The following is a 13,794-nucleotide window of genomic DNA, read 5'->3' on the forward strand; positions in this document are numbered from 1 at the left end:
TTTAGCCCAAGAAATGCTTGAGCATTTTCCACAACCGGTTAAACATCTAATTTCACTTTTAAATTTCTGTATACTTTCAAAGCATTACTTTCTGTGTTTGCCCCTTAAACAAACTGCATAAGAAATTACGTTTCTTTAGTAGAGAGTTTATTCTTGTTTTGACAATACATGAACTCTTCATACCAAGTAGTTTTAATCCCATTTGCCATCACAGTTTTTCTTATTTAATGTGCTTTACAGTGTGCATACTTGATTAACTATGAGTAAATTTTAAGTATTTTGATATAGAAAAGCACTAAAAAAATTATTGGGCAATAATGCCAAATCAAACTAATTGGTATTTTTACTTTGCAGTATTCTGAAGAAGTTCTAGCTGTCTTTAAGAGTTATAAATTAGATGATACTCAGGCCTCCAGGAAAAAGATGGAAGAATTAAAAACAGGAGGAGAACATGTATATTTTGCAAAATTTTTAACAAGTGAAAAGGTATAAATTTTTCTTTTTTGCTAAGCATAAGTAATGGTCTTTTTTTTTTTCTATTTAGCTGATACTCTTTTTAAGTTAAGTTTCATAGAAATCTGGTAATTATTAGTTTGAGAATTCAAAACTTGTGAATTCCTTGCACAAGTAAGAGTAATTTGATTTCAGAGGTGAAAGAAGTTGTTCTGCATTGTCTGTTTTGTAGGCTTATTTTACAGTTTAATTTTCAGGTGTATATATTTTGAACCTCAAGTTAGGATTTAATTTGCATTTATGAGAACAATATTTTATAATTAGTTTGTCATTTAAGAACAAATAAGGGGTGTAAACATTCCCTGCAGTAAATTTTGTTCAGATACAGTGCTAAGGGATTATGTAAATTTTCTAGTCAAGATGACACATTAAGAGTGTGTTTTGACTTAACTTCCTTAGCTCCAAACACATAGAAATGATAGGTAAAATATGAAAGGAGAAAAAAGACAAAGCTGGCCTTCCAGAAACAAGAAAAGTATCTTAATGGACTAGAAACACCAAGTAGTAAGTGAAACTGAAGTCTCAGGCCTGCTGGCCTCATCCCAAGCAGGAGGTGACACCCAGGAGTTTGTCTACAAGTGATAGACACCCGGTGTCTTTCATGTGGGTCCAGCGACCAGAGCCAGATTCACTGCTTGAAGCCAAGATCTTGGGGGGAACTTCACTTACCTTTGAAAAGAAGCTAAGAAAAAATGTTACCAATCTTCTTTCTGCCCAGGGCTGTGGATTCATAGGAAGCTCTGGGTCCAGCTTTGTGTTGGTTTGCTCTGTACGGGATGTATGATATCTGCAATATACTAATGAAATAGTTGGCTCCAGAAATTCATCATAAGGCCTTTCCCAAACTTGACTCCAGAGGTCCTGGTGGAAGCAAATGCAAAACTACTGACAAGAAAGGATGTACACAGGGAGAAAGAAGGAGAAGTGAACAAAACAAAAGCCTCTCATTCAAAACTCTGATACATTGCCATTTCAAAATTCATAAAGAAATTCAATACTAGGAAAGATCACTAACCAAATCAATTATTGGGATATACATGTATTTATTTCAGATACACGGCTTGGCCATGACTTTTAAAAAACTTTAAAATCATATAGCATCCACTGAGAATGAGTAAAAAATTGTGAAACTGAAATAGGCAGAAATGAAATAGAATGACTGACTATGAAAACTAATTGAGAGACTTAGAAATGAAAAATGTGATTATCTAAACCAAAGCAGAACATACAGAATTAAACTATAGATTGGACACAGAGGAAAAGAGAACTAGTGACTGGAAGATAATAATAATAAGTTCACCCAGAACATCCAGATATGGGGTGTGGGGTGGGGAGAGATGGGAGGTGTTTGTTAACTTGGAAGGAGCAGTTAAGAGCAAGGCATGGTCAATTGAGAAATTGCGGCAAATATCCAATAGGATTTTTAAAGAACAAAATAGAGGGAATGGTAGGGAAACTATATTGAAAAGAATTAAAGGTAATAACCAAGTTCTCAGATTAAAAGTATGCTACAGCATACAAGTTGTATGCTACAACTTTATCCAGCAGGATAAAGAAAGTTAAATCCATACTTCAGTACATCATGCTATAATTTCAGGGATAAAGAGAAAAACTTAAAAACCAAAGGAAAACAACTTGTGGTTCCTAAACAGCAAAAAGCTAAAGGGTGCACAGGAAGGAATATAGACAATTTTGTAAACCCAACTCATGGCAGGAAGGGAGAAAAAAATACAAAAAAGTAGGTAGAAGTAAATCCAACTATATCAATAATAGGAAGTATAAACAGATTTAAGACAAATGATTTATCAGAATGGATTTTTTTTTTTAAACTCTGGCCATATTTGTTAACAGAAATATATAAAAACTCTTTGGTTGAATAAAGAATTCAAAATTTTTACTTTACCTTATTTAGAAGAGGGGAAGAAAATCCCAAAGCTCTTCTAGCTTTATCAAAGGACCTTTCTAAAGACACACTTCAGAAAGCCTAGATGTCTATTTAAATAATAACTAGGGCAAAATACTTCCAAAATAAAACCAGTAAAATTTCTGTATCCTTTTAGGAGTTACAAGTTACATTTTTCAGGACATGACAACTGTTTGAAAACTCTGGATGTTGTTAAAAGTTCTTTGAATAAATAACATTTCTAAGGACATTTTAACAATAGAAAACAATGAGAATATACACCTTTCAGAGAAATGTCTATGGTGGATATTAATTCTATATCTTTGTACTGGTTTCTATGTACCACTTTCTCAGAACTGGCTCTCTCTGTAGTTTCTTTATTGATTCTTTGTGAGCTTTCTTTCACCAGCAGTTAGGAGAGCGTGAGCTTTCCAGGGTTAAGCTCTGGAATTCTATTACTTAATACCATGAGGGGTAAAAACAGCTTTGAGAAGCTTCATACTTTATAATATGGAAAAGAGAAAAGGCACAGAGAATTGTAACAAAGAGAATGTGAAGCATGTAATGTTTTGTATCTTCAGTTTTCTTAAACTTAGATCTGTATAAGAACCCTTCTTATACATTCTTCCTATTTTTACAGTATATTTGTGGTGTTTACTATTCAGTATCAAAATGAAAATATGTGTAGTGCATTACCTATAGCATTAAAAGTATGCACCATATTGTAAGTTTTACTGTTCTCTGAAAGAAGCCTTCCACATCTCTGCAATACTTTACACAATGTTTTAAACCCATTTGATACACTTGCACATCTAATGGGAATGTTATTACCCAGAAACATTGTGTTTTGCTTACATGAATGTGATCATACTTTTCCTTAGGGAAGGAGAATCAATATCAGTGCGCAGAAAGGATGATACAACCTTTATAGTTATAAACAGGCATTTATATGGTAACCAGAGGTAGGCGCGGGTTCTACAAATAAAATTAGGTGTTTTTGTAACTTATCATACCTTCTTTCTCAAAATGGGATATTTCTTCTAGAAACAGAGTGGTATTGTAATTTTCAAGGGCCCCTTTTTTATGCTGCTTTGGGTATGATTGTGAACACTAAGTTCTAACTACAGTTTTGTTATTAGCATAGTAAAATAATTCAGTAGCAGTCACTGAATGTAGTGCTGAGGAATTTGGGGCTTTTTGTTTCTTTTTGGGTTTTTTGGTGGAGAAGTACCTGTTCCTTCAGGTTAGTCCAGAGTCATACTCAGAAATTTTTAAGGGAGAATTTCACCTCTAATTATCTAATTTATCAAACCTACATGAAAGTCACTGGTATTGTAGAGATCCCTCCTTCGGCACTATGTCGCATGTAAAAGCAGAACCAACATTTTAAAGTATTTAAGTACCATGATATTAACACGATAGTTAACATAATATTAAAAGGAATGTATTCTGGAATTGAGTTCTCAAAGCAAAGAGTACTACTAATAACTAGGTGTAGACATCAGGATTGCCCAGTTCTTCACAGTACTAACTCTTGTTTCCTGGGGAGTTGAGACTCTGTCCAAATGGAAAAGATGAGGTTGAATACTTGGCAGCCAGCAGTTACCAGAGTAGCCACCAGTCCCACAATATTGATCTTAGTGTGGGCATTAAGGCCTTTCTCGTTCGAGGCGGGGGGGGGGGGGGGCGGGAATGGGGGGGGATAGCAGCCTGCCCAGACTCTGCATTGTGTGCAGAACTCTCAAGTAAAGACTTTTTAGTCATTTAAAAAAAGAGAATTCCTGGTAGAAAGTTGTTCTGCCTTAAATGTTTTATACTTTCTGTATCCATTTGAGAAGTATCTGAGGTTGAAATCTTCGCAGTGAAGGCGAAGATAGGTCCATTCCTTTATGACACATATTACAGCTTAGTTAGGAACAGACAGGCTAATCCGTATCCTATAATTTTGTCTCATTAGTTGTTTCCTGGGAGCCTCCCTTTAAACTGGTCTGGGAGGTTTTTTGGACAGCTCTAGAACATGGTTTGAGTTTTCTTTGTCTGCAGGCCAGAGATAGAGCCAGCCCTCCAGCAAATTCCAGGACTTTATTGTGAGATTCTTGTAGGTCATTATCAAGGTCTGAAATTTAAATAGAAACTAGATTGTTGGTCCCTGTGCCTTGAGACAAAACAGTTAATAGCAAAAGCTGTTAAATAGGCAGGGGCTAACATTTTCTTTTGGTTCCAAGATGGAAGAAGTTCTTATTTTAAAAATCATATAAGGACTCAGCAACTCCTAGCAGAACTGGAGTGATATTTTTTACTAATTGATATTTTCTTCTTTTTTTTTTTTTTTAGATTTTATTTATTTATTTGTCAGAGAGCGAGCAAGCGCGAGCGAGCACAGGCAGACAGAGTGGAAGGCAGAGTCAGAGGGAGTAGCAGGCTCCCTGCGGAGCAAGGAGCCCGATGCAGGACTCGATCCCAGGACGCTGGGATCATGACCTGAGCCAAAGGCAGCTGCTTAACCAACTGAGCCACCCAGGCGTCCCCTAATTGATATTTTCTACTAGTGAACCTTAACGTAAATCAGTCATTGAGCTTTACGTCTTGACACTGCCCATCTGAGTCAGCTGATAGGACTTCTCATAGCTGTGACTGAAATGGTTTGACAGACTTGATTTGGGCTTTGATATAATTGAACGTAAAGCCCATTAATATTGGGCCTTGTGTGGCCACTGAGAAATGCAAAGTAAATGGAAACTTTATTGGCCTACCATTAATATTTCTTGAGAGAGAGCAGGTTATAGATCTCACTGTTGTATAAGCTATAGATAATGTGTCTAGACTTGTCACTTGAATTATGTACAGACTTTTGGGTTACTTTATTTTTCAGAGTTTATTTGGTTGTTTGCCTATCTCTGCTATGGGCAGTGAAGGCATTGATGAATCTTCAGAGCTTTACAAACTTTGCAGTTTGAAGTGTTTCACCTACACTTAAGTCAGTTTTAGCATGTGGGTATGTACCCATCCATCTGAAAAGATAAATGCATAAGACTAAGAGTTTTGTTTTGTTTTGTTTTAGAAAGGAACACAATAACATTTTTTTAAAGATTTTATTTATTTATTTGACAGAGATCACAAGTAGGCAGAGAGGCAGGCAGAGAGAGGGGGGGAAGCAGGCTCCCCGCTGAGCAGAGATCCCGCTGCAGGGCTCCATCCCAGGAGGCTGGGATCATGACCTGAGCTAAACGCAAAGGCTTTAACCCACTGAGCCACCCAAGTGCCCCAAGACTAAGAGTTTTCAATATGATTAACTTTTTTTATGTGAAAAAATCTGTCTGAAGTGGTCCTCAAAGGCATGAGCTGTGCTCTCAGTTGTGACACTTTGTACTTTGTGGGCCTGACAAATAGGGCAGCTCTTTAAATATCATTGAGCATATTGGAAAATTTAGAGCATACTCATCACTGTTGTTTTTAGAATCCCCTCTGTTTGTGATTCTAGCCATGGTTATGTTATGCAAGCAAGATAAAAAAAAAAGTCTAATCTCTGGTGCTGCCAAGCAGCGATCTAGGAAAGACTGCAGAAATGGTATAAAAAGTACCCATAGGCCATGGATTTGGAGCCTGATTCTGAAGAAGGACAAAGTCTAAAAGAGTTGCCCAGGAGACTGGTTAATTGATAAGATAAAGATAAGAGCAAAGATAGAATGAAAAATGGCCTAACCTTTCTGGGTCATTATCCAGAGTCATAGAAACTAATAATCATTTCTGTTAATTATTAATAACATTAAAATCTTTGCTCCTTTAGAAATGACAGCTCTCATCTCATTTTATGTGGTCAAGATTTACACAAAAGCATAAAATAGTCAGTATATTCATAAATGTAAACAGTTCTTTAAAGAGAAAATGTGCTTTGATGAGGGCAGTGATTATTACCACCTGACAGAATGTATGGAAGGCAAAGAACATTTTCCTACCCTTGAGAACGGACTGAATCCCAGGAACTTAATTTTGTCTTTCTGAGTTAATCAAGTTCCCTCCTCTTAAATGTTTTTAAACTTTAAATATACGTTAATATTTATGTTTTAATATATCAAATAGTATGTTTAATGACAGTATTAATGTTTTAAAACTAGTCTTTAAAATAATTTTATCAGGCGCCTGAGTGGCTCAGGGGGTTAAGCCGCTGCCTTCGGCTCAGGTCATGATCTCAGGGTCCTGGGATCGAGTCCCGCATCGGGCTCTCTGCTCAGCGGGGAGCCTGCTTCCTCCTCTCTCTCTCTCTGCCTGCCTCTCTGCCTACTTGTGATCTCTCTGTCAAATAAATAAAATATTTAAAAAAATAAAAAAATAAAAATAAATAAAATAATTTTATCAAGTACTTTAAAAGTACACACTGATTTCATCCTAATTTGAGTGTTCTGAAGGATAAATGTGTTTATATATAGTGAGAGAGACTTAGGTTGAAAACACATAGGAATTGGATGGCTCAGTGGGTTAAGCCTCTTCCTTCGGCTCAGGTCAAGCAGATCTCAGGGTCCTTTGATTGAGCCCCGCATCGGGCTCTCTGCTCAGCAGGGAATCTGCTCCCCCACCCTGCCTGCCTCTCTGCCTACTTGTGATCTCTCTCTGTTAAATAAATAAATAAATAAAATCTTCAAAACACACACACAAACATACATAGGAATGATATAGTGGTTAGGTACTTCTTATTTCTTTCCATATCTGAATTTTAATGTCTTTAGAAGTTTCTTAAGGAAACTACAGATTATTGAAACTTTACCAAATAGCAAAGGAGTATTCAGTAGAGTCACATAATTTGCAGTATTGTCTGAGGTTTAAATATATATAAAGAGAGACATTGGTTATTTAATCACAACTTGATTTAGTTCACCTGTGTTTGTTTAAGTAATCCTAAATCTTTGTAGGGGTAACCACATAACCTGTATTGGTTAGGAAATTCCAGTTAATTTAGGCTTTTGTAGGCCAAAAAGAAGTCTTGCATTTACTAAAATAAATAATTTGTATTTTACATTAATTTGATGTATTAGGGGAAAGAGATTTAAAATGTAAATTTTTGGTATTTATTTTACTGAGGGATATTAAGTCCTCTAAATCTCCTTAAAAGTATGAGTACAGAAGGTTTTCTTAGAATCTTTTAATTTATAACCATAGCTGTAAGCAGCTTTTTTAACTAAAGCAAAAGAGTTGACAGGTAATATCTCTGCTTTGCTGTGGACATACTTTCTTTGTCCTGTAACTCAGCTGGGACACTGAGATCTTTAAAATTAGATTCTTCATTTTTTTTTAACTTTTTTTTTCCTCTGAAGGAAAGTTTTTAAAAAATTATTAATAAATAGGAGTACTATGTAAGTCTGTTAGTTTTTATGTAATAGGTTATATATTCTTTTTCTCCAGAAATCAGATGTCTGATAATTTAGTTGAATAAGATATATGAACCTATTCCAGGTAGGAAACTGCTTTACAGTTTAGTCTGCTAAACCCTAATTCAATATCCAACATTTGTGAAAATTAAAAGTTTAAATGATGGCACTTTTTTAAAGTAATAACTCTGGAACCTGTATTTCTCCCGGTTTGGGGAGAAAATGGTTATATTCAAAGCATTTGGAGTTGTGGCTTATTTCTGTCTTAATTGTCCAAAAAGAGTTTTTCACAGCTCTCCCAGAAACATAAGAACTTAGTGATGCTGGGGCACCTGGGTGACTCAGTTGGTTAAACGTCCCAACTCTTTTTTTTTTTTTTTAAGATTTTATTTATTTATTTAACAGACAGAGAATACAAGTAGGCAGAGAATCAGGCAGAGAGAGAGAGGAAAGCAGACTCCCTGCTGAGCAGAGAGCCCAATGGGGGGCTCAATCCCACAACCCTGAAATCATGACCTGAGCCGAAGGCAGAGGCTTAACCCTCTGAGCCACCCAGGTGCCCAAGCATCCCAACTCTTGATTTTGGCTCAGATCATTATCTCAGGGTCCTGAGATTGAGCCCTGGGTCAGACTCCATGCTCAGCTGGGAGTCTGCTTAAGAGTCTCTCTCTCTCCCTCTGTCCCTCCACACTTACCGCCACAACCACCCCCAACACGTGTGTATGTGCTCTCAAAAAAAAAAAAAGGAATTTAGTGGTGTCTTTGAACAATTTAAGAAGGACTCTAATATACTTGAGAGATTTTATACTTTCTTAGAATCTCTCAAGACACGCAGTTGACTTGAATTTTATGCCTCATACTAATACACTCATTACTTTTGGCGAAATCTGCAACTCCTACAGCCGTACTACTTAGGCATCAGAAAGACTGCTGCCTGATTCCTACTCCCTGACCCATAATTCAGTGGGCTTTCACAAAAACAAAAAAAAATGAGCCTAATACTCAGTCAACAGAAGAAATTATTAATATTAAAATTGATAGCTTTTTATCAGAAGTTATTAGGCAAACTAGAGATTATACAGGACACTTATTTACCAAGGAAAGGAAACATTCTCACTGCTCAAAAAAGGCATGTAGAAACCCATTTCACTGAGGGCTCAAGAGTAAAACACAGACTCATATCTATACAGATGCTTTCAGCTTCCCATGTACTCAGTTGTCATTGGTTTATTTGTCTTCCAGGGAGCAGAAGTTTCCTTTTAAAGAGTTTTGTGTCTTAGAATTGTCCCCTTCCTAGTTCATGTGCAATACATAACTAAGCTTTGTAATTCCAAAGGGTTGCATTAAGAACGAAGAATAATAGAGGTGCCTGAGGCCTCTGCCTTCAGCTCGGGTAGTGATCTCAGGGTCCTGGGATCGAGCCCCACATAGGGCTGTCTGCTCAGTGGGGAGCCTGCTTCCTCCTATCTTTCAAGCCTGCCTCTCTGCCTACTTGTGATCTCTGTCTGTCAAGTGAATGAATAAAATCTTTAGAGGAAAAAAAAAAAGAATGAAGAAAAATAGACCTAAGTAGCTTATGTGGAAAAGAACACAGGATGAAAAGAGACATATGAAGCTAGAATTAACAACAACAAAACAGCTACATAAATACCAAATAAAATAGAATTTAAGGCACAAAGCTTAAATAGGATAAAGGATACTACATTAACGAGTCACCAAGATGTCATGAACTCCTATGCATTCAAAATCTATTAAGAAAAAAAGCAGTCTCCCACTGTGGTGCTCAGTGAAGACCTGGCCAAAGTACAGCAAGCTGTGTGCGTGCTGAGCAACACCGCAGCCATTGCTGAGGCCTGGGCTCACCTGGACTGTAAGGTTGACCTGAGGTTCTTTGAACAAGCGTGCCTTTGTTCACTGGTATGTGTGGGAGGGCATGGAGGAAGGAGAGTTTTCTGAGGCCCGTGAGGACATGACTGCTCTTGAGAGGGATTCTGAGGAGGTTGGAGAGGATAGTGCTGAGGGAGATGAGGGTGAAGAGTATTAGCCTTTCTCTACGATTTTACACTCTCTTGTCTTAGGACTGTCATATTTCTGTTCTGGAGGCTGTCTTTTGTGGCTCTAACTTGTTAATAAAAATGATGTTTCTATTTAAAAGCTAAAAGAAAAAACTTGTAAAATTGTGAAAGAAAAAACTTGTAAAATTATGAGAAGTTGGCAGATCATAAATTTTAATCAAGTGCCTTAATCAAAACTGATGGGATGATTAGTAAGTATATGGAAGATTTGAACAACAAAAATAATCTTGATTTACTGATGGATAAAGCAGACCAGTATTAAGAAGTATATGATAGATTTGAACAATAAAAGTAATAAGCTTATTATAGTATATATGGAAACTTGTACACAAGAAATAGAGATAATTATTCTGTTTTAATACATATGGAACATTCACAAAATTTGACTGTGTACTAGGCCATACAGGAAATCTTAGCAAATTTGAAAGGTTCTATATCATGCAGAGCACATTCTCTGGCCACAGTGCAGTTAAATTAGAACTATAAAAAGGATGGCTTAAAGGAGGTAACTTACCAAGTTGAAAAGCTTTCCCTAGGAATTAAAGAGGAAATCAAAAATGGAAACTCTAAATTTGCTGTAAAGTTATTGTATAGCAGAACTGTATTATAATGTCAGATGTGTGGGTTACAAATACAGTGAGAAGTAAAGAGAAAATTACACCTTTAACTACATTAATGAAAAATTTAAGAATGACGAATTGAGAATACCATTCGAGAAGCTAGGTACAGATCTTAAGAAAGTAGAAGTAAATAATAATTGTACAAATTGATGAAGTAGAGCAAGGAAAATATAGGACTTCAGTAAAACCAAAATCTGTTTCTTTTTAAAGAAAAATTATATAGAAACAATTTATAAAAATATTATAGAGCAGGCCTGAAAGGAAAAAAGGTGAAAAGGTACCAGTAAACAATAAGATGAATAAATAACAAAAATGGGCATAATTGAAAACATAGAAATAGTGAATATATATGAGAATGTATTCTGAACAACTTCTGCTGATATCTTTTTAAATCTAAAGAAATAGTAACTCTGTAGAAAAATCTAATCACCAAATAGACTCAGAAAGAAATAGAAAACTTGAATAAGCAAGTAATTATTAGAGAAATTGTAGTCAGAAAATGATACCTTTTGAATGACATCAGGCTGATTTTTTTACTCACATACTATCAGCTCTTCGAGGAATAGATGTAAGTGAAAATTTTGAGAGGTAAGAAGAAGAAGAAAAGCAACCAGGTCCTTAATATGAGATTGATGTAACTTTTAAATAAAATCCCAGTAAGGATAGAACAGGAAAGAAGTATATATATATCAGTCTCACAAATAGAGATGAAAAAAATTTAACTCAATAAATCAAAAGTAATTATTTTATTTAAGTATAGGCTAAATAGGATTTATCCCAGGAATGTAAGTTCAACATCAGAAAGATTAATACCAAATTAACAGCCTTAAGGTTTAAAGGTTTAAATATTTTAAAACTATATGATATCTCATATGACAAGAAATTCTTACAGTAAAATCTAATGTTCAGTACAAAAACAAATCAGAAGTAGAAGGGGATATTCCTAACTTAAGGGGATTAATAAAAACTCTGTGACAAGTATCATACATAATGATCAAACTTTGAGAGATATTCCTAGTAAACTCAAGAACAAGGCATGGATGTCTACTAACAATATTTCTGTTCAACATAATAGTGGTGGACCTAGTCATTTCAATATAAGCTACAGAGCACTGAGAGTGAATTCACTGGAGCAGGGGTCGGCAAATCTGGTTTCCCACCTGTTTGGGTTTTTGTGTTTGTTGGTTTTTTAAAAGATTTTATTTATTTATTTGACAGAGATCACAGGCAGGCAGTGCTCGAGAGAGAGAGAAGCAGGCTCCCTGCTGAGCAGGGGGCCCAACACGGGGCTTGATCCCAGGACCCTGAGATCATGACCTGAGCCAAAGGCAAGACTCAACCCACCGAGCCACCCAGGCACCCTTCCCGCCTGTTTTTATAAATGAGTTTTAGTGGAGCCCACAGCGGCTTTCTCTTTATCCGCATGTTGTCAGTGGCTGCTTCTGCATAGGCACAGCAGAAGGCAGTGGTTGTGATGGAGACTCTGGACCCACAGAGCCTAAAATAATTTGCTAACTGGCCCTTCGCAGGAATTTGCCAACCCCCGCACTAGGGCTACATGTATTAAGTTGTATAAATTTCAAACATAATGTCATGTGAAAATAGCTTATTGCAGAATAATATGTATCAGATAGAGTTTGAACACATGCAAAATATCTCAGTATATTATTTATGGATACTACTTATGTAGTATTAGTATAAATGTTCATGACAATCATAAACACCAAATGCACGGTAGCATTTACCACAGTAGAGGGAAAGATGGGGAGCAGAAAAGGGAGGTTACCGAGGAGGCTTCACCAGTTTCAGTAATAACTCTTTAACAAACATGGAACAGGTGAAAATGTTAGGATTTGATACATTACTGGATAGGGGGACATGAAAATTACATAACTTACCTGTACTATTTTGAAATTTAAAATTTTTCACAATTTGAAAATTAAATAATTTGATACAGCTAATGTGTTAATGACAAGTCAGTAATATTTTAATGAGAATGTGCTTAGTATTTATTCTAGTACAGATTTTACTTTCTGTAAAGTGATAGGAATGAAAAATTTCATATTTTAATTTTACCAGGAATATTATTTACATATACAGTTTATTGACAGAAAGGCACAGAAAGACTAAGAAGAATAGTATGACCCTTATTTAGGTTTAGAGTAATAATCAGGAATGCTGAGGCCTGAGCTGAGATGTGCAGTCAGATGTCCTTAGACAATAAAAGGCCCTTTGTTCAAGAAACAAAGACAACAAAGAAATATTTGACCCATGATGTAACTGGTGTAATTTTTTAAATAGCTAAAGAAAAGTAGAAATTAGAAAATACACATTATGGAAGAAAGAGTACAGTTGAGTGTGCCAGTTTGTCTCAGCTCTGTCTCTAACTAGCTGTGTGATCTTGCAGAGGTCCTGGTTTTCAGAAGCATAATGTGAAGCAGTTAGCTTGAATGAGCACACTTGTCCCCTCCCGCCTCGGATTCAGTGTCTTGTTGACTCCGGTTTTCAGTCCTTTGTTCCGATCAAAAAATACCTTCCAACAGAAACAAATGTGTGGGACTTAAAGCCTGAGATAGATGAAGAGTTCGTACACAGCACCTAGCCACTCCAGCGCATTTCTTCAAACCAGGCGGCTTGTCTGTCGTTACTCCTTATTGAACTACTTTAGGTCTTCGAACAGGCCAGTCTCTTACTGGGCTCAGAGTCTTGGTACCTCCTGTTTGTTTCTCCTTGCATACTCCAACTAGAGATTTGCCCCTGTGCTTTATAGTTGTGTTTTTACCCGACGGTTTTCCTAGAGTTGCCTAGGCAAATGGATAGTGGAGCCTCTTACTGAATTAGCCAACAATGGAGAAGAGCAGACTTTGTGGGGAAAATTGCTGTGTTTTCCTTTGAACATGAAATCTGATCCAGTGTCAGTTGAATATTCAAATAGAGATAAACAGCAGCTTCTCTAAGTATACAGATGTGGAGATTAGGAACACAGTCTAGGTTGAGAGTGTAGATTTGTTATACAGTATAGTTACCAGTTTATATATGGTAATTCAAGGAAAAATATAGACTGAAAAGAAAAGAAAACATCATACTGAGTCCTGAAGAAAACCAATTAAATTTAAGGGGTGGGATAGTTAGGGAAGAGGAAGAATGTTGAAGAGTAGCCAGAGAGATTGGAGGAAAACTGGGAAAGTATGTCCTCATGGAAGCCAAGCACATAGAGTAGGATGAGGACTTGTGGAGGGAAAAAAAGCGTTCATGGGGCCAGGGTAGGGGGTCAAGCAAGGGGTGTTCACTGAATCTAACAATAAGTCATTGATGATCTT

At 36.4% G+C, this 13,794-nt stretch overlaps 1 protein-coding gene across 1 annotated transcript in view; it reads left to right on the plus strand.

The window, feature by feature from the left end:
* The window catches only part of THOC1 (THO complex subunit 1), a 52,761-nt gene that overhangs the window by 23,821 nt on the left and 15,146 nt on the right, over nt 1-13,794 (plus strand). The window contains exon 11 of the mRNA XM_059409307.1: nt 355-486. Coding sequence (XP_059265290.1) covers nt 355-486 — 132 coding nt within the window. The remainder of the gene's footprint in view (nt 1-354; nt 487-13,794) is intronic.

This window comes from Mustela nigripes, chromosome 8 (assembly GCF_022355385.1).
Source record: "Mustela nigripes isolate SB6536 chromosome 8, MUSNIG.SB6536, whole genome shotgun sequence".
Taxonomy (NCBI): domain Eukaryota; kingdom Metazoa; phylum Chordata; class Mammalia; order Carnivora; family Mustelidae; genus Mustela; species Mustela nigripes.